Source organism: Rhipicephalus sanguineus, unplaced genomic scaffold (genome assembly GCF_013339695.2).
Source record: "Rhipicephalus sanguineus isolate Rsan-2018 unplaced genomic scaffold, BIME_Rsan_1.4 Seq451, whole genome shotgun sequence".
Lineage (NCBI taxonomy): Eukaryota > Metazoa > Arthropoda > Arachnida > Ixodida > Ixodidae > Rhipicephalus > Rhipicephalus sanguineus.
Genome location: NW_023615281.1, coordinates 202064 through 222168, shown reverse-complemented (window position 1 = coordinate 222168; position 20105 = coordinate 202064). Strand labels below are relative to the sequence as shown.

The 20105-nt window shown below is 42.9% G+C and overlaps 1 protein-coding gene across 1 annotated transcript in view; it reads left to right on the top strand.

The window, feature by feature from the left end:
- The window catches only part of LOC119377386 (selenocysteine lyase-like), a 32954-nt gene extending 13948 nt beyond the window's left edge, over window positions 1-19006 (top strand). The window contains 8 exon segments of the mRNA XM_037646881.2: window positions 1660-1824; window positions 3548-3645; window positions 4809-4845; window positions 4935-5018; window positions 12796-12956; window positions 15121-15197; window positions 15200-15278; window positions 18949-19006. Of these exon segments, the coding sequence (XP_037502809.2) occupies window positions 1660-1824; window positions 3548-3645; window positions 4809-4845; window positions 4935-5018; window positions 12796-12956; window positions 15121-15197; window positions 15200-15278; window positions 18949-18982 (735 nt within the window). The 3' untranslated portion in view covers window positions 18983-19006.
- Window positions 19007-20105: the final 1099 nt, after the last annotated feature.

Sequence of the window (20105 nt, the reverse complement as noted above, 5' to 3'; positions counted from 1 at the left end):
CTAAAGGCAAATAAGTCGATGTTGATTGTTTCAATAGCGTTGCAGAAACCTCGTAGTGCTTGTTTCGTGCCAAGGAAATGCTTATTCTGAAAGAAAATCACATTTTAGTGGTCTGCACGGGGTTAGCGCACTTCAAATCACCCGCCTGAACGGACCTTCTGACGTAGCAGTTGCCGTGCCCAACGTTGCCCGCCTTTACTGCCCAGCCGCTGAAGCTACGGTTTCTTGCGTAACAACCTTGCCAAGATGCAGCCACGGGCCACTCCGAAACTGCATAGTTCACTGTAAAGGAGCTTAGCTTGGCCAGCAGCAGCATAAGTAGAGTATCGACAGGGCGAAAATAGCGATAGCCAAGCACACGCAGCAGTACGTGATACCGAAACTACCACTGAGATGCGCAGCTCGGCGAAAACGGAACTTTTGAACCACTCGCGCCGTTCCCCATGGTAGCGCCAAGAGGTTCTTTTTTCCATGAATCAAACGGAAACGAACAAGCAGCATTTTATTACGTCTCTTGATGCACGGAAGGTTCTTTTTTTTATTGCAACTAGTTTGATTAGTAGTGGTTAGTTATACTTGGGACTCTTTTGACGTCATCGGGATCATTTCCAAAATGTCCCACTCGTGGCGCACATCGTGTCCTACATTTACCTTAATTTCTCGATTACTAGAGCACTACTGTTGATACTATTGATGTTTCAGACGTTCTCACACATTGACCTATCACTCTGACACAAATTATTATTTGGCTTTAGTGTCCCTTTAAGAAATATTTGCTGTGGCATTGCATTTATTCATTTGTTGATCGGTGCCAGCGCACACCAGGAGATGCAAATTTGTATTTGGTGGTTAATGCGTGCTACTGTTTAGTGTTTAGTTATGCTGCCTTTCTGACAGGATTTATTAGCAAGAATAAGGAAACAATGCCTTTAATCGAATTTACTGATTACTTGAGCAAAGAAAAAGAAGTACCGACGCAAGCCGGTTTTGTGAATGAAATCGGTGCAGCGTTTTGGTTCAGAACAGCGATTGGTGCATGTAAAATTGCTGCTCAGCCTCTATTCTCATCTTCCCTGCAGTATAAGTTAGACTTGACAAATAACCAGTGATAGATTTTCGACATGCGCATTTTTTTTAACAGACTGACATCACACACGTCTGAGAGAGCATGATTGATGGGGTGCATTTTCTCGTTCATGTTGCTTATCCACTCTACAATGTGGTTTTTGTGCAGGTAATTCTACAAATTTCGCACTACTCTATTTTACTGGCTACATTAAGTATGCGCTAAACTCAGGATGTTTTGCCGGTGCCTTATTCGTTGACCTTTCCTGGTCCTTTGGCTCTGTAGTTGTCATTTCTAAAAGAGTCACCCTGCACCTTTATCAATACAGTGTATAAGGTCAGTTCTAAAAGAATAACCCTGTACCTTTATTATTATAGTGTAGATATGCACGATATTCCTAGTCAGGAGAGAGAACCTTAAGACATTGAGGAAGTTTATTTGTGGTGCAATGATAGAATGGAGATGTGCTACTGTTAATATGCCTGCTGCTCGCTCTTATGCTCTTGAAAGAGTGTGCAACTATGAACAACCTAAAAATTTCAATTTATTACTAGGTAATCTATGGGAGTGTTCCTTTTTACTTATATTTATAGCCAGTTAATACCATTGGGACTCTGCTGAAGGACGTCAACCAGCAAAGAAAGAAGCACAGCCTCCCAGAGGTTCTGTTTCACACGGATGCTGCACAAGCACTTGGCAAAGTGGCTGTGAATGTGGATGACCTGAAGGTGGACTATTTGACCATTGCAGGGCATAAGGTAGGTGGAATCGACTTTTTTGCCTTTATTCCGCTATTCTTTTCTTACACATACTGTTGCAAAGAAGTTGGGAAATTTTGGTCAAATTCGGAGGGCTTTGTGTAGATGAGAGCAATGACCGTAAAATTTCACATTTCGTGATTTTCTATGCAAAAGCTAAATTTGACTATGTGTTGTTGTTTGAGCATGTTTGTGTATTATCTGTGTAATGCCTCTTGCTTTAGTGGATGTGTTCATGCCAGACACATGGACATGTGTTAACATGCAATGTATGAGGAGTACGATAGCTTGGACGCCTTACATGTACACAGAAAACGATAGGCATAACATTAAGAGATCAGAGAACAGTGGGATGAGTCAGAAAACGAATGGGTGTAGCTGATATCCCAGTTGATACTATTATTTAAGCAAAGGGAGTGGACCGGGGCCGGCCACGTAATGTGTAGGACAGATAATCGGTGGTGCGTTAGAGCAATGGAGTAGATACGTAGAGAAGGAAAAAGAAGCCGAGGACAGCAGTGAGTCAGATGGAATGACGAAATCAAAAAGTTCACTGGGATAAAACTGAATTAGTTCATGCAAGGCTGGGTAAATTAGAGATCTATGGGAGAGACCTTCATCCTACCGGGGACATGATAGGCTGAGAATGACGATGATGATGAAAAAAATGTTAATCTCTAGAAAGCTTGAAGGTTGATTTGGTATGTAGCACACATTCATGTTGTACTGAGTACTGAGCATGGGGATAAATTTTAAAAGCTAAAGGCAAAATCTTTGCTCATGACATAACATTAAAAGCACATGTTCATGTTCTTATACGTGTCAGGGTTACTGGATATAGAGCCCGACTGTCACTGTAGAATTGCTCTCTAATAATTTCTTTCATTGATGGGTCACATAATCTGGTGCGCCAAATTAAGCAAAAAGCAGTGAAAAACAATAAACTACAGCATTGACTCCTTTTACAGTATTTGACCCAATTGAAGCATCCCTCAGTTGAGCGTGCTCCAATATGTCATGTGGCCAGAGTTTTAGAAAGTTAATTTCAAAATGACATTGAAGTGCCTAAACTACATAGAAATCTAACACACGCCCACCTTTTTGCACAAAAAACGTCGTCACAGATTATGGCTGTAGCAAAAAACAAAATCAGTGTACTTTACCTTCAGAGAGTGGAAAGGCTGAATTTTTATTCACTTAATGTTCATCATCATCACTCTTAGGCAGCATTTTATTGTAGGGGTGTGTGAATAGTCTAAAATTTTGAATAATAAATCCAATAACGTTCCATTTGATTAGGTATTGAATTGAATAGAGCATATTCAAAATACCATTAGAAATATCAAATATTTTTTGAATACTTTTGGAATAATCAGCACCTGATGGAAAATTCCTAAGGAAGAACATGGAATAGCGAGGGATTGTTTTTCTTGTTTTAATTATTGAATTAACCAGATACATGCAGCCCAATCTTTTACGGGACTATCGACATTATATTGATCACCGGATGAAGGCGTTTTTCACACAAGACACGCTTTTCCAGTATGATTAAACACTTGTTGTTGTTATGTATGCTTGTTACTGTTTAGGGTTTTTTACCATACTGTTACACTGCTCATCATGAATCCCATTTCTCAGCAACCTGTCTCAATGCTTCCAGTATGTTGTGCCAGATTAAAGTAGCCCTGCTTATGCCTCTGTGCTCTTTCATTATTTTGCCCAGTTCTATGGGCCTAGAACAGGAGCCCTCTACTTTCGAGACTCTAAGCCACTGTATCCTCTCCTGTTTGGTGCGGGACAGGAGCGTGGTCTCAGGCCAGGGTGAGTGAATCTGCATATTGCTCGGCCACATTTTGCTTGAATACAGGCCCAGCTTTATAGTATGGGCACAGAAAAGCAGAATCAAGGATGCCTCTGTGGCCTGTCTTAGGTGGCTGGCTTTGCCCATTAAAACAGCACATTGCTCTGAACTTATTTTAATATACAGTGTAGCATACAGTGCAAAACCTTGAGTAGTCTAGCTAGCTAAATTTAATATCACAAAAAAAATTTTCCTGAAGGAAATTTGCTAGATGAAGATAAAGAAATAATGAGGTCTGGGGCGTGGGCAAGCATAGTGTAATATGCCATGGCAGAATTGTGGTTGCTTAACCATGTAAAGGAAAACCAGGAAGGGCAGCAGAGGCTTAGAGCGACCAAGAAAAGAATAGTATAAAAGAATAATAAAATTTCAGTTATACACTGGAAAGCTTTGGTTGTGGGAAATACAAAACGGAAACGGAAGTCAAGCATTTTACAATGCTAACAATAATGCATAAGGACATGAATAAGACTGACAAACTCTTGGTTCAAAGAAAGACAGAAAGTTCACGAAAAGTTCACGAAATGGGATGATGCATACAGTCTATGGATCAGTATGAACTGCATTTTATTTTAAAATAGCCTAAGAAATGAACTCAACAAAGACTCTTGCTGAGCCACACTGACTCAAATACGTAGAATAAAAATACATTGAAATCAGTGTTTTCACTATGGTACCAGTGTCTTGACATGAAAGGACGTATTGAACTTTGACTTTCATTTTCTTATCTAATAATCAATCTCTTGTCATGAAAATACAATGCTTGTTTTTTTGCTTCAAGATTGACTTTGTACAAAGGTTCCACTGTATATATGAGTTTGTAAAATATAATGGCATTATGCAGTAAGTGATGAATACCAGTACTTGTCTTGGCCGGTACTTTGCATTCCTTATGAAGAAAATCTAGGGGCAGCAAATCCTTGAATTTGTGCAAGCGTTCTCACTTCACTACTTCTTTTATCTTGAAATCCGGATTCGTGTTCGCATTAGACAGCACTCTTTATATAACACAAAATGGGCTTACTGTGGAAACGCAGGGTACCCTGTAGTTCTTAAAAAATTTTTCAAATTGTGCGTTGTCATCTTGTACGATATAGTGATTTGGCACTGCTTTGTTTTGCAGGACGCCCAACACTTGCATGATTGCTGGAGTTGGAACAGTAAGCAGTTCTGGCCTGTAAAAATTACACTATACTGCATGTTTGCTTGGGGCATGTGCCTTAAACAATGTGCCTGTTATTATTTTCAGGCAGCAATGCTAGTAGCCAAGAACTTGGGCACATATCATCAGCTTATGAAAGACTCGAGAGATTACTTGGAGGAAAAGCTGAAGGTAAGTACTGTAATAAGTACACTGTTAACTCGAACGAATTAAAACTGAAAAAAAAAAAGGAAATCCAAGGTAAGCACAGTCTCAATATAGCCAAATTCACGAAAATATAAGCATAACCACTTCGTGGTGCCTTTCCAATATGATGCCAGTAGCCGCTAACTTCCTCACAAAAGCTAAATATACCAGGAGCAATATTTCAGTAGATCATTTTGTGTTATTTTATGCGACCTGGCAACCGATATGTTGGTCACATATAAGCAACGACGAACCTCACGCATATAAATACAAGCTAAGTGGCGTGTTGACACCAATGTGTTCAAAACCAAGTCATGCTAAAATCTTGTAGATGGGCCTCGAATCCCCTGATTTTCAACCGAGAATAACCAACCCAGCAATTGCTCTGACCACTGATGAAGCGCTGAAAATAACGGCACTGGATAAGCCATCGCTACAAAATTGCAGCTATTAAAAAAAAAAAAAGAGGGGGGGGGGGATATGCTAGGCATTTGGCACGGGTGCATTGCAATTTCAATAATTCAGATTAATGCTGTTGACTTTTGAGCCATTTATTTTCCACAAAAGAAACTTGTATTGGTTGTCTGCTTGGTGGTTGCACTTAGTGCGAGAAAAGCGTTCTCAAGTTTCCCGACACACCTCATCAGTTGTTCGCCACCGCCACTGCACTCATTTTCGTTTCTGAGCATATTAGCTGAGACCAAGAAGTTCCTTGTTTCGGCTAATATCGGAAGGTCTCGCGGCTTCTCGTTTTCTTAGTCAACCCCTGTTCCTCTTTGTTGACAGCTGTTTTCTGCAATTTAGCACTGGTCATTTCACCATTTACAGGGGCATCTCACCTTTATAGAGTGTATTCATCGAAGCACATATCCAATCTATCACTGCTGTTGCTTGCAGAGCCTGCAGGTTGGCACACTTCTCCACTGGGTTGGTTGCAGTGACTCCCTCTTTGCTGTGGTGGAACCGTCTCCCGACAAAATGCAGTATGAGCAAAACAGTTAGCATTGACAATAGCAGCACTTTTCTCCAGGTGTCCATGAGAAAGTGGACTGTGCTAAGTACTAGACCAATTTCATGGCCTTCCCATTCTCATATGGCAAGAGACTCGCTGTAGAAGGTTCATCTCGTACAGCTCGTGGGGGATCTCGATGACACATTGATCTATTGGTTGTAGGACGAACATTATGTTAGCTTGGAGAAACTTGAGTGTGATAAGTTGCAAGTTTTCAATTTTATTATGCTCTGGGCAGTTATTGGCTATGAACACAACCTTGCGATTTTGTTGCACCATCTTGTGGTCTAGCACCAGGACGTAGAACTTGAAGAGCCCTGTGGTCACCCGTGCCTTACAACTATGCAATCGGTCTCTGCTGGTGACATAAGAAATGGTCACACAAGGCATAGAGTTTCCTACAATATTTACTAGAGGGAACTTTGGTGCTGCGATCGTTGAGCCACCATGGGAATGATAGGTAGTACACGGATTTGCCTAATCTTTGTACTTGCGGCTTCTAATGCACTTGTGGCTTTGGTTTATTGTTGGGTTTTGGCGTTTGTTTTCGGATGAAAGAATGGATTGTTGTGAACTTCGTGACCAGATTTGAATTGGTGAGCCTCAAAAGATTAAGGTGGTGAAGTGGAACTGTGGGACGTTTGTTGAACTTCGTCTTGAGACAAAGTAGATGCAGGCCACACAGAGCCAAATGGAGCCGAAAGAACAAAGTTTAGACAAATCCATGTACTGCCCATAATTTCCATGCTGGTTGAAGTGCCATGCATTGCAGCTCCTATAGACACTAGTGTCAGAGTTCCCTCTAGTGTATTTATAGGAAACTCTATAACGCAGGGAGCTTGTGTCTTCAGTTTAGAAGTGCCGATTTTTTTTACCCGTGATCGCAGCTCGAGGAGCTTGCGCACTAAAAACGAACGCGCCGCGCCACCTGTCAGGAACCAACGAACAGCCCGTGAAGCAGGTTCCTGTACATGCGAGTTACGGCGCGGCCACACGCTGCTGGTGCGAAATGCAGCAGGAGCTATTCAAAGCCGAGCGACGCCCAAGCGTGCCAGGAGCTGTCGGCCACGTCGGCGGTCAGCCGACATAGGACTATAGAGGGCTGTGTTTTGATGACGTAACGTTGCCGTGACGTGCGCACTTGTGTGCGGACATTGCGCTGGAGTATATCAGCCCCTTAAGGTCCGCATCCTCAGCCGGTACCTTCGGCTCTGGCTGCCAAAGAAGAGCAAAATAAAGGTGGACGGCGTGTGCTCGAGAGCCTGGCACGCACAGTTCGGTTCTGAATGTCTGCGTCGTTGGTCCTTTTGTCTGTTGTTCCGCTGTGACCTTGCGAATCTCAACAGAGGCATTGTTGAAAGCTCACAGTTTCACAAGAACAAAGGAGATTGTCGAATTCTCGGTTATTGTGAGGATTACCAGCCACACAGAGGATATTTTCTAGGGACATTTGCGAGAACTTCTGACTGTGTTATGATATGCACTGATGTTTATGCACCGATCCTTGACTTATTAGGCCCGTACACATCTGCGTGTAGTTGCATTACGATAAAAGCGAGTACATAGCTGACTATCTCTTGCACACAGCGCTAGCCCCTTAAGCTTAATTATTGGATTTAAAAAGAACAATTACAATGCCCAAGTTCGGTCCCTAAACGTGGTGAGTATTTATGGTTTGATAATGTTTATATAAATTGGTGACATGCGGGGTAACACTCATGTGGACCCACCATGGTGGTCTAGTGGTTATGGTGCTTGACTGCTGAACCCGAAGGTTGGGGATTGAATCCTGGCCACAAGCGGCCGCAATGTTTGATGAGGCAAAATGCTACAGGCCTGTGTACTTAAAAATAGGTGCCATTAATGCACAGCAGGTAGTCAAAGTTTCGGGGGCCCTCCACTAACGGTGTCCTTCATCATATCGTGGTTTTGGGGGCATAAAACCCCAACAATTATTATTTAACGTGGGTGAAGCATGTCCTATTGCTTCAATAGGCTTCAGTCCAAACAGTGCCTCCTCTATTTTTCTGCTCCTGGGCGAAAGAGCGGAGTGCAATGGGAACCAACCGTCAGCGTTAGTGCGGCTTTTAGCCGCCAGGCGCCGCCACCGTAGTAGACCCGCCATCGCGTTGTCGCAGCGCGGAACGAATGCCGTGGCTGCATTCCGAAGCTGCTATATGGTTCAGTTTTCGGCTGTATCGCCATTGTTTAAAGTATAATGAAACTTGTAACTGGATCATGAAGCGCTTGTCGTTCTGGCAACCAGCCCATTTCGAAGGCACGTATCTTTTGCCGCTATTGATCGAAACGCTCGCGCGTCGTCTGCTAGCCCGATACCAGAGAGCGCATGCCAGTGATGCGCGGAAAATTGTTTTGTCACCGTTACGTTCGCTTCACTGAGAGTCGGTTTTTGACCGTCTGAAAGTCGATTTTCGAAAGCAGCATTTGCCAAGAGCTAACATTGAAAGCTTGGTCGCTTAATGTTCCCCGATGCGTGCTGCCGTCTACTGGTGTAGCACACCATACGCAAGCCTGGAGTTCATGCGCTAAAGAGCATGAAATGTCACTAGACTGCTTCCAGGGATATACGTGATCGCCCGTTCCTTTCGTAAAGCTTTTGAGAATTGCATTTGTTGCCACCGAGAGAAAGCAACAGCCGGTGCCAGAAAAAGAAGGACTATGCCAAGTGATTCCACCATTTCAGAGCTTAAACCAGTTAAATCGTGGTGGTACGAAAAACAAACGAAAACAGCTACATATGCCGCGCGCTTCCTGCAACACTGACTGATGTGTGTGAACAGACGCTGTCGTTCAAGTATAAAGTCATAGTGCTGACTCTCAACTTGAGCCGTGTTAAAATGCGTGAAAAATGGCGCGGCCTATTGTCAGTTGCTTGAGCTTTGTTGCTTGTATTTGTCGACGGATTCTTGTAGCCTCAGTATCTGGCTCCTCAGGTATCTTTCTTTTCTCTCCCATTTGCCCTTTTCGGTAGTGAGCAAAGTGTAGAGGCTAAATGGCTGTCGACGTGGGCGCTTTCGTCGCATGGGGCACCCTGCTCAGCCTTATGCACTCATTTATTGTGGCACTGTACATAATGGTTGTCGGTTGTTTCGCCGGTACTATGTGGTGTCCATGGCTCCAATTCTTCAGCTTCGGGACCTAATGTCAGCGCTGCATGCACATGGCGGCGATCGCGAGGCAGCGTTGCTACTGGTACTACATGCATTCGTTGACTGTTCGGACGCAACATGGTCACGTTTAGGGATACTTGCCATGCTTGGTTCAGTTGTTACCTTGGGCTGCAAACGTGAAGGGTAGTCTGCAAAGAGTGACGCTAGTGCATCCTTCGTAAGCCGCCGCTTCTTATATTCTATGAAATCTTCGCGTCGTAAACGACGGCTGCATATTCTAGTGTAGTTTGAAGATGTATTAGGAGACTGATTCTCGCCTAATTACTGCAAGCCACCTCTACCGAACACCAGCGGCAGCTGGAATTTCATGGGACGACAGCCGAACAGTGTATTAAAGCGAAAGCCTTAGATGCCTCATCAAACGTGAAAATTGACCGTCGGCGGCGTCAGCACGAGTGATGCAAAAAATAATTACCTGATGCGTCATCATATGACGTCACAGATCATAAAATTTTGTGACATCATTGTGACGTCACATGTGACGTCGTCATATTACGTCGTCGCTTGGTCAAAATGGGCCGATCACGGAGGCAGTGCATGCCTCCGCTGATGTGCAGAAAGCTCGCACTGCCTCCGATTCTTGAGGCTGTAAGAAAACCACGTTAGGCGCAGAAATATCTTGGAGGGAGGCAGGGAATGTTCAATACATTGACTGGAAGAAAAAGAAGATGGCTTTCGCCTTTCAGTCGTCTTAGGTGAATGCATAAGTGACCCTGTGAGATTTTTTTTCGTTATCAATAAAGGGAAATAAAAAAAACAGTCGTGATTTCTTTCAGTTCCATTTGCAGAGTGGAACACAACAGTATGGCATACTAAGGCATTGGCGGTTGCAATAGCCTGAAACAGAAAATAAAACGTGAATACTATCAAGCTCGAGTGCAAGTATCGAACCGGCAGCACGGCCTGACAGACTGCCTGTTGAATACATACAGTGGGGATGGAAAGACACGCGAACATGCGGCATCTGCATTCCTTGCTGCTTCGCATTTATTTTCAAGTGGTTATAGCCTGGACGATCGATGAAAAGACGTCATCCATGACACAATAAAACACCATCTAGCATCTTTTTATTGCCACCACGGTTAGAGCGTGATGAAAACAGTGCGCCGCTATGTTCGCGTTTCTTTCCATCCCCCCGTACCTGTGAAAGCCTGCCAGAAGCATAAATGCAATTAAACTCGGATGCAAACACCAATTCATGAGCTTCGTGATACGCGCGGCCGTTCAGCGCCGGCTTCCCGTAGTCTGCTTGCACAGCGCCGCCACGCGGCAGCGGCGAGCAGATGCGGAGCGCGCACTCCACGGCCCGAGGAGAGTGTTCGCCCAGGCTCTGAAAAAATAGAGGAGGCGCTGGTCTAAATGATGGTGGCTGCTTTTCAATTGACTATAAGTTAGAGCACTGCGTGGGCCGATTTCTCATCCCAGGCCTGGTGATGTTTTTGTAATACGGATCAACCTGGCCCCTTTCTCTTTTTGTTTCAACATTTAGGGTGTTATGCATTAAGCACAGCTCATGTATGGCATAGAATAGTCTGTCTATTCCTTGTATAGAAAGTCCATCAAGCTTAGAAGCAGTACTCGTCTGTTACAAATAACCAGTGCTCAAAGTCGGGGGGTGGGGAGGGGCTAAAGAGGGCAAGGCCTCTCTACCAAAACTAAATTAGACATCTTGTTGCACCTCATGGCGGCACGTTGCACAGTGCTATTGACCATTCAAGATAGACAGTTTTTACAAGATACCCAAAAGCGTCTCTGACTCATGCATATGCAAAAACGGGAACTTATTAGGTAGTTTCCCGATGGTACATATAGCATAATCACACATATTGCCAACTTTATGAGATCCGGGCCTATAATAGGACTGACTCGGGCTTGAGCCTGAAGCTCATGGGCCTGAGCCTGGCCCAAGCCCGATCCAGCAATTCCTTGCCCGGCCCGCGCAGTGCTCTAGTGAGAATAACAAGCACACTTCAGAGCCAGCATTGCCTGGGCATTGAACTTCATGAACAGAGCTGGCTTAATGACTCTAGTGAGGACATGTAGTCAGTCCAGCGAGTAGTACAGGGGTCTCAAACAACCCGCCACGGTGGTCTAGTGGTTATTAAGGTGCTCGACTGCTGACCCGCAGGTCGCGGGATCGAGTCTTGGCCACGGCGGCCACATTTTCGATGGAGGCGAAAATGCTAGAGGCTCGTGTACTTAGATTTAGGTGCACGTGAAAGACCAGGTCGAAGTTTCCGGAGCCCTCTACTACGGCGTCTCTCGTAATCATATTGTGGTTTTGGGATGTTAAACCCCAACAATTATTATTATTATTAGGGGTCTCAAACACACACCCACGGTACTTTCGCTAGCGGCCCGCCCGCTCATGACTGTCTTCGTCCATGTTTTTTTCTTAATAAGTATGTTCATGATCTACTCAGACGTAACTGGTCTCAAGCATTTTTTTCATGAGGCACTAAAACCATATCTTTGACCGGAACGAAATGTAACTGAAACATCCATTATTTTGTTCCGAAGCGAAACCGAAATATTTTTTATCGTTTTTCGGTTCAAGGGAAAAGTTGGCAATCCGGAACAACCAACATCATGCAATGTGAGCATTAATGCGTGTCTCAGGAGACAGTATTAGTACGTCTCAGGCAAGGATTTAAAGTAAAGCTGTGTTGATATTTCTTTTTTGAAAAACGAGAATAGTGGCAGCTGGAGCTGTTTATTTAACACAAGTGGACCTTGGTGTGTCAGTCACACAGGCCAGTGTGGAGAGGGCATTCTTGGCACTGAAGTTCATGTTATTAGGACAGCGGTCTCGCATATAAGACTACACTCGATGACAGGCTGCTTCTGAAATCATGCTTACTCCCTTGACGCAAAGCACCCAGCCTGCTCAGAAAACTAGTAATCAACTTATGAGAAAATTAAATACTATGTTTTCATTGTTACTTTAATTTAAAATTTTTGGATACAAATAAAGACCGTTACGAACCGCTATGAAACTTTTTTTTTTCATTCCAGAACAGAAGAGAAGGGAATTTTTTTTGGTAAAACAAAACTAAAGCCGAAACGAAAAACATTTCATTCTGACATCCTGCGTGGAACAAGAACTGTACTTCAGAATATGTCCAGATTTCAGTCAACATTGACATGTTTCTCGCAACCTGATGTCAAATCCCCTTCAAAAATGACCTATATATGAGATATGGGAAAGGCCTGCTGTCAAATGGCAACCTTAGCTGACATTTCGTTTAAACATCCCCCCCACTCCAACCTCCTTCATCATCCTGGCCCACAGGAGAATAAATTTCGTGACTGCTAGGTGAGGTGAGTTTGAGACCCCTGGACTGATATGTTAATAAATTTTCATTGTGTAATGTGCCCGTGTGTATGGTGTTATATTTTTTAAATTTGGGATGGGGGGGTCAACTCACAATTGTGCAAATACAGTGTTTTTCAAATAAAGAATTGCAAATCTTGAAATAACTTGAACTCAGTATTTCCAGGCTACGCTCAGCAAACCTAGCTTGACATTAACACTGCATTTTTCTTTTGTTGTTTTCAGGAAGCGTTTGGGCCTCTGGTATCTTTCAACCATAGAAAAGGGGCCCAGGCTTTGCCAAACACCTGTAGTGTATCATTTGCTGGAATGAAGGGTCCTGAAATCTTGGCCAAGGCTAAGTATGTTCTAGCCAGCACAGGGGCTGCCTGTCACCACACAGCAACGTAAGTGGAGCACTCTGCAGGGTTTGTTAAAGTGCTAAGATTCAGGGTTCCTTTAACCTAGCCTTAAGGTGAAAGGTTACTATGCTTTCTAGGTGTGTTTCAATTCACGCTTTACATAATTCTGAAAAAATTTATATGTTTACCAAGGTGGTTGTTTATGCGTGCAAAGGAAGTCGCAGATGTACTTGGCTGCCCAGTCAACCAGCTTCCCTTATTCCTACATCAGATATCTGGCAGGGACGTAGCCAGAAATCAGTGTATAATTCACATTTTGGGAAGCAGCTTAGCGTGCAGTACCTTTTGTGATTTGAAGCGAAAGGACACTATGGCCAATTGCGACTCTCCAGCAAGGTGCAGAAAAGGCACCACAGGCAGATCATAGAAAAACGTGGATTTATTAAATAAGTCCAGGATGAGGTACAGTGTGGAAGTCATGGATTGCGGGCAATAGAAGGCTCACTGCAAGGCCAACAATGTGTGTGCACCTGTGGCACTATTGCCTAACTAAAGGAAGGGTTCACCGAGCATGTGCTGGAAGTCATTGCCACTTGCCGCCATGGCTACTGGCTAACACTCCCAGGATTACACTCCCAGAAATACACAATAAAGTTAACAATGGAACGACTACCGTTGTAGCTCATTGGACGCGTAATCCAAAGATTGTCAGTGTGGTCGTGACCAGTGGCAAGTTATTTTTGCTGGCCTTAATTCTTTTCTCTTTATGTCATACTTACTACACTACAGTTCAATAACGACAAATTATGCCCTCTATGCTTTCCTTGGCTTCACTAGGCTGTGCCTAACAAAGAAATGAGCCCCTTGATACATTCCTCTGCTTTCATACTGCCCTGAGGGCGTTTGCACCATGCATACAGATTTTTGAGCACTTTTGCAGTAAGTTTTCGAATATTCTAGGCGTACACAGGCACTGTGAGCCGTAAAATCCTACCTACATTCTACGTAAAAATTGGGCACTTTTTTCCATCGCACAACCTTTACACATGATACCACATCAGAGTTCACCTTCGCTTACAAGAGCTTGGGCGAGTTGGTTTTGGTGCATGACCATGTATAGGTCAGCGTTGCAAGCGTAGGAAAGAAGGACAGTGTAGAAAAAAGGGCTGCTGTTCAACTGATGTTTATTTTCCAGAAAGCACATATTCGTAATATGCTCAGAAAAGATAAATACAAGCCTTTCAGAATATTGTTGACAAGTCAGAATTTTGAGCACGTGCCCACGTGCTTGAAGTGTTTTGACTCAACAACCCAGCAAATTCGGGATTTTATAATGGACACAAGTTTAATGAACTGTTTATTATTGTCATTATTGCTCCTTTCATAGTGTTGTGTTAGTGAACATACCTCATAGTCATGTTATGTGTAAGTGCATAGAAACTACTATACGGACTGTATTCGTGATAATCTATGTGACCACCTTGTATATTGGACTCTGCCCTTTGACTCTGCTCATTCTTTATGCGCCACATATTGTATAGTACGTAGGGCTTCTGATTATTCTTCTCTTTTCTTATTCTTCATTCGATCTAGTTCTTGTTCTTTGTGTTTCTTGAATATACTACTATCATGTTGATGGGATAGCTGGCTCTAATGTAGCCTACCTTCCCATATTTTTTTAATATATAAGTAACAACATCAACGACAACAACAAAAAACCCAAGTTGTATAGCATGATTGGTGTGATATGCCCCATTTTTTTGAATGGGGCATATCACACCATAGCAAGGGAATCACACTTGAGTGTGATTACCTGGCCAGGTAATCACACTCTAGTTGCGATAGTGCAACAGATGGGGGTGGCAGTGAACCCGTGAACTAAGAGAAGTATAAAAGATGTACGAGCTAGGTGACTGCTGCTTAGGCACCCCCATCTGTTTCATTATCATGGCTTGAGCGTGATTACCTGGTTGGTTTATAACGCATTCATGGGTACATGCTGGAAATGTTCTGACATGTCGAAAATGTTCTAATTACACTTGCATTTATCATTTTCTGCACATATTTATTTGCTCTTCTGCAATATAAAGATCATTTGGCAGTCTGTGCTTTTTTTTCCTATGTTCACGCGCTGTGCTTTATGCCATCTTCTTCACTTGCGTAGTTCTTGTTCATTGTTCTGTTGATGCAATTCGTGCTTTTTCACCAGCCCTTCAAGAGTGCTGTTGAATTCTGGAGTCCTGGAGGACAATGCTCGTGGAACGCTTCGACTGAGCACAGGAAGGAAAAAACATGTGCTGATGTGGATGCTGCCGTCAGGATGCTTCAAGATGCAGTATCAGCAATACAGGAGGAACAGTCTTCTGGGTAGTTGTACTGTCAGCATGTGTTGCAACATTATCTGGTGAACGTAAACTAAAACATCAGATACACATGCTTGGCTGGTGTGCAAGGCACGTTTAATATTACAGTGCTACAGTTCTATAGCATTGCTTTAGTAATATCGCTAAGTTACTATAGTGATCTGCTGGTGTGATTTGTGGCAGTATCTCATGAAGTGAGGTAAGGCCTGCAAACACACAAGGAGAGGAGAACCAGACAACAGCTATCAACTGAAATGCTCAGGAGTAGCAGCATCCCACATCAGTCAGGCACATGTGCGGGTCTATGCGAGTGATAACTGTTAAGGCATTCCATTTCTCTTTATGCATGTTAATTGAAGGCTGGCTTATGTGTGCATTTCCACTACTATTGATATGCCAAGCCTCAACGGTAAGGCGCGATTCTTTGTTCTGTTGTCCGCGTAAAACTGCATTATTTAAATTTTGCCGTGCATTTACCATCGCGACTATGTGACGGAAGGTGATCATCTGGTGAGTGACCTTTGGTGCTCAACTAATCTCCCTTTAATGTCCTGCCTGCGATACGTAGAAGTGGCTGCAGCTGAAAGAAGCATGTACCACACTGCTGTGGCAGTCAGTAAATTAATCAGTGTGTTTACGAAACAAATGTCTGCCTATGTTTTCTCTTATACCTGCTCATTCTTTCTTTGCATGGCGGTGCATATTTTTCCTAGCTTTTCGCAGCTGTAGAAACGTTAACACTATATCTACTTTCTACTATTTTTAACCTCTCCCATAAGGAATGAATATGTGGAATACCTACAATTCTTTTTTGTCCTTATTGGTAACCATGTTCAGACTTGATGAAATGGACTTTTTAAGGCGTTCAGCTACAGTAGCTACTACAACGCGGGATAACCTACTTTTAAAGGGACACTAAAGGCAAATATTAAGTCGACATTGATTGTTGAAATAGCGGTCCAGAAACCTCGTAGTGCTACTTTGTGCCAAGGACGTGCTTATTTTGAAATAAAATGTTTTAGTGGTCCGCATCGCGTTAGCGCACTTCAAATCACCCGCCTGAAAGCGGTGCTTCTCACGTCATACTGCCGTGCCTAACGTTGCCCGCCTTTACTGTGCGGAGGCGTGCACTGCCGGCGTGCGCCATTCGGGCATCCGGCACATCACATGCATGCGGCATTTTGTCGAGCTTTCTGTCAGAGCGACTTTCCGAGCGCGCAAAACACACGCGGCAGTGCGCGATATCGAAACTACCACTGAAATGTGACCACGTGAAAGGAGCAGGGTGCTGGCCGAAGCGCAGTTTGGCGAAAATGAAACCTTTGAACCACGAGCGCCGTTCCCCTTGGCAACGCCAAAGAGGTTCTTTTTTCCGTGAATCAAACAGAAACGAACAAGCAGCATTTTATTACGTATCTTGATGCATGAAGGTTTTTTTTTATTGCAGCTAGTTTGATTACGAGTGGTCAATTGTAGTTGAACTTCTCCCGTCATCGGGATCATTTCCAAAATGTGCCGCTCGTGGCGCTATCGTGTGATACATTAGGTTAATTTCTCGGTAACTAGGGCACTGCTGTTGATAATATTGCCGTTTTAGACATTGTCATACTTTGAGCTTTCACTCTGACATAAATTGTTATTTGCCTTTAGTGTACCTTTATAGATGCATAGCCTGCTTATTAAAGCTGGCACTCATTTTGTGCATGCAGGATTTAATGAGAGAAGACTTAAGGCACCATGTGGCAGTTCAGTTTCTGAACACTTTAGAGTGCCGAGCTAAAATATTCAGAAATGGTTTCGAAGATCTAGGGAATAATTCTAGTACTACACATGGTTCTCCTAAAATGTCACGGAAATGGCTAGTAATTGTATTACACCACTCTGAGGTGGTAGTGGCTTCATTATGATGGAGACTGATTCTAAGAAATGCTCAGGTGTTTGCTTGCCTTGGGTGCACATCAGCATTATGTCATTGTGTCTTTCCAAACACTGTGTTGCTTTGGGATGGTGAAGTGAATTGAATTGAATTTATTTACAACAATGTAACAATGTTGAGGGAAACTAGAAAAAATAAGCTGATAAAAACAGCTCAAGAGTGATGTGGCCAGCCTATACACACGTCTGCATAATGGGAGTCGCAACACGAAAAAAATTATAGAATGCATTGTATGTGGCTCACATACAAACAAAGCATATTTGTGTATGCCTCGAGCCTGGAACTTATACAATATTTCCAATAAACAGCAGAAATGAAATGAACAATCAGCATAACTTTTCAAAAATTTGAATAAGTTTTTTTTAAAGATGTTGTTCCTGGCAACATTCTCTGTAGTTCTTTAAATGAAACTTGTAGAATGTCAGAGAGCTGTTCTCTGCCACTTGCATTTAGTAATGTGAGTCGCAAGAACTGTAGCACGTTTTTGCCATAATTTGTGCAACATTTTTTTTCTATTTTTCCAGTTAGGCATGTTATATTTGTTATGTTGGCTTCTAGTCCAACCAGCATTACTATAGTGCTTTATTGTTAACTAAACCAATTTCGTACTGCAACATGTTGTAAATGTACATGCAACTGACTATAATAATACTATGTCTTATAAGGAGGGCTCAGAGTGAAAAAGGTATGGAACATCGCACACTAGTCAACTGACATGCTTTTGCAGCACTGCAAGCTTGTTGATACTATTTTCATTTTAGTTTACCCCAAGCAATCAATTTTTAATAATTGGGGAAAAAAAAGAATGTATAAGAAGCGTGTTGGCAGTTTCATGACATTCAAAAGAAATGGGGCATATCACACCAATCATATTATGCTAATAATCTGGTCTATGTGGTCATCCCATCTCATGTGTTTACTGAAGTGTGCTCCCAGTGTTTTTGTTGATGGTACCAGCTCTATCTTTATGTCATTTAACTTAGTTAGAGCAGGCTTAACAGGCTTGTTATGACGTTGAAATAGGGCTGCTTAGTTTTGTTGGTGTTATTTTTTAAAGGGGCCCTGCAACACTATTTCAAGTAATCGTCGAATGGCTTCATTGAAAGAGCTTATTGCCTCACGAATCAGCTGCTGCGAAAATTTTGAGAATCCATAAAGTACGGCTGGAGTTGCAGGGATTTGTTGCATGCTTCAAGCACTTTCTCTCTCCGTTAGTATCCGCAAGCATGCTGAAAGCTGTGCGGGGGGGGAGGGAATGTTGGCACGCATATTGAAGTGCTTGGCGTATAAGCTGCTCTTATTGGAAATTATTCTCTGTGACAGTCCAACTTATCGCATTTATTTTATGCTATGCATCTGATCACCACGCATTTTTTAGCCTGATTTTTGCTGTGACCAGTGCATATATACTTTGATAGTTTAGTTGGTTGTGCGTTTCAGCTTTGTGCATTTGTTTAGAACTTTACATTTTTTGTAGACTGGGAAATGATGGGTAGTCGTATGTGCTTTGCTGTTTACAATTTAATGCTGCTCCAAGTGATGCTGAGCTCTAATTCCAGCTTCCTTTGTGTCTTTTTCTTTGTGTTTTATATTTAACTATTATTTGCTGCCAGTTGCCAAGAGTTTTGGTGTCATAGTTGTTGTGAATGGCCTTATCGTTTGTAACAAAAGCCCAAAAGAAGCAGAACGCTTAGCCCACACTATTCGTAAAGAGGACTGTCTGTTTTATTAACTGCAGGGGTGAGACAGATGTGCATATTGCGCATTTTTGACACGATTCCGTCTTCCTGCGCCAAGCTGCTTCAAAAGCATAAAAATCACAAAATTGCGCCAAACTGCGCCAAAACAGCTTCAAAAGCAAGAATTTTGATGCCCATGTCAGCTTCAGTGAGGAAAAAAGGCCGAGTGATGCGATTTTTCAAGCAGCGCCAGGACTACCAAGAAAATAAGATGTTCACAGAACATAGATGCGCTCAAGTGTGTTTCTTTTATGCACCTTTCTAATAAAGGCTCCCATGGTGCTGCCATAATGTGCTCTGGTCTGGTGTAATAATGCGTGACCCCGCAAAAATGTGCTGCCGTGCCCCGAGCATGCTGCTTCTACTTGCTAGGCCATAGGCGGAGAGTTTTTATTTTCCCGGACGGGGCGGGGGTCCGACTTGTCTTCCACATTTCTCTCTCACTCTCCCATGTATATATATCATTATGAAGATCTGTGATGGCAGACTCCAGATTCAGTCTTCAATTTACACAAAGAAGTCGATCCACCTGTAATAAAGTCCCTAGATTTTAAAAATCTAGGGACTTTAACCTGTAACGCTTGGCTCAAAGCGACAAAAGGTGCATAGGCTGCTACTCGCTGACTGCATCGCATAAAATCAATTCCCACAATGTGTGGGATCTGCCGAACTTTTTTTATTGACATGCTTTACTTTGTTGTTAAAACATGCACCAGAAGAGAGAGTAGGCTAATGCTGGCACAGGAAGCCTTAATTATGCCAGTGGATTCAATTTAAGACTACCACAAATTGCCACCTTGCGCGAAGCCGGGAGTACGAATTTTCCCGTTGTTTTGTGGACGAGTACTCGAGTTGCTCCAAACTGGTGCTGAAACCTTTTGCTGATAAATAAAAAATGCGTATCATCTTTTTTCGACACCTTCATAGACAGGCATGTAGAAGGGTACCCATATGTAGGAAAACAAAAAAATTACACTTTTTTTCATTAGCTAGCAAGTCTGTGCGAAAGCAATCATTGACTTTGTCGGGAGTGCTTTGTATTCTCCGTAGCATTTTGTGTTCTGAAAAGCAGTCGCTACGCGGTTTACGACTTTTTAACTTGCCATAGCTTAATAGTGGTCGCTTCAGTTCATCAACACAACGTATTCAGCCCATA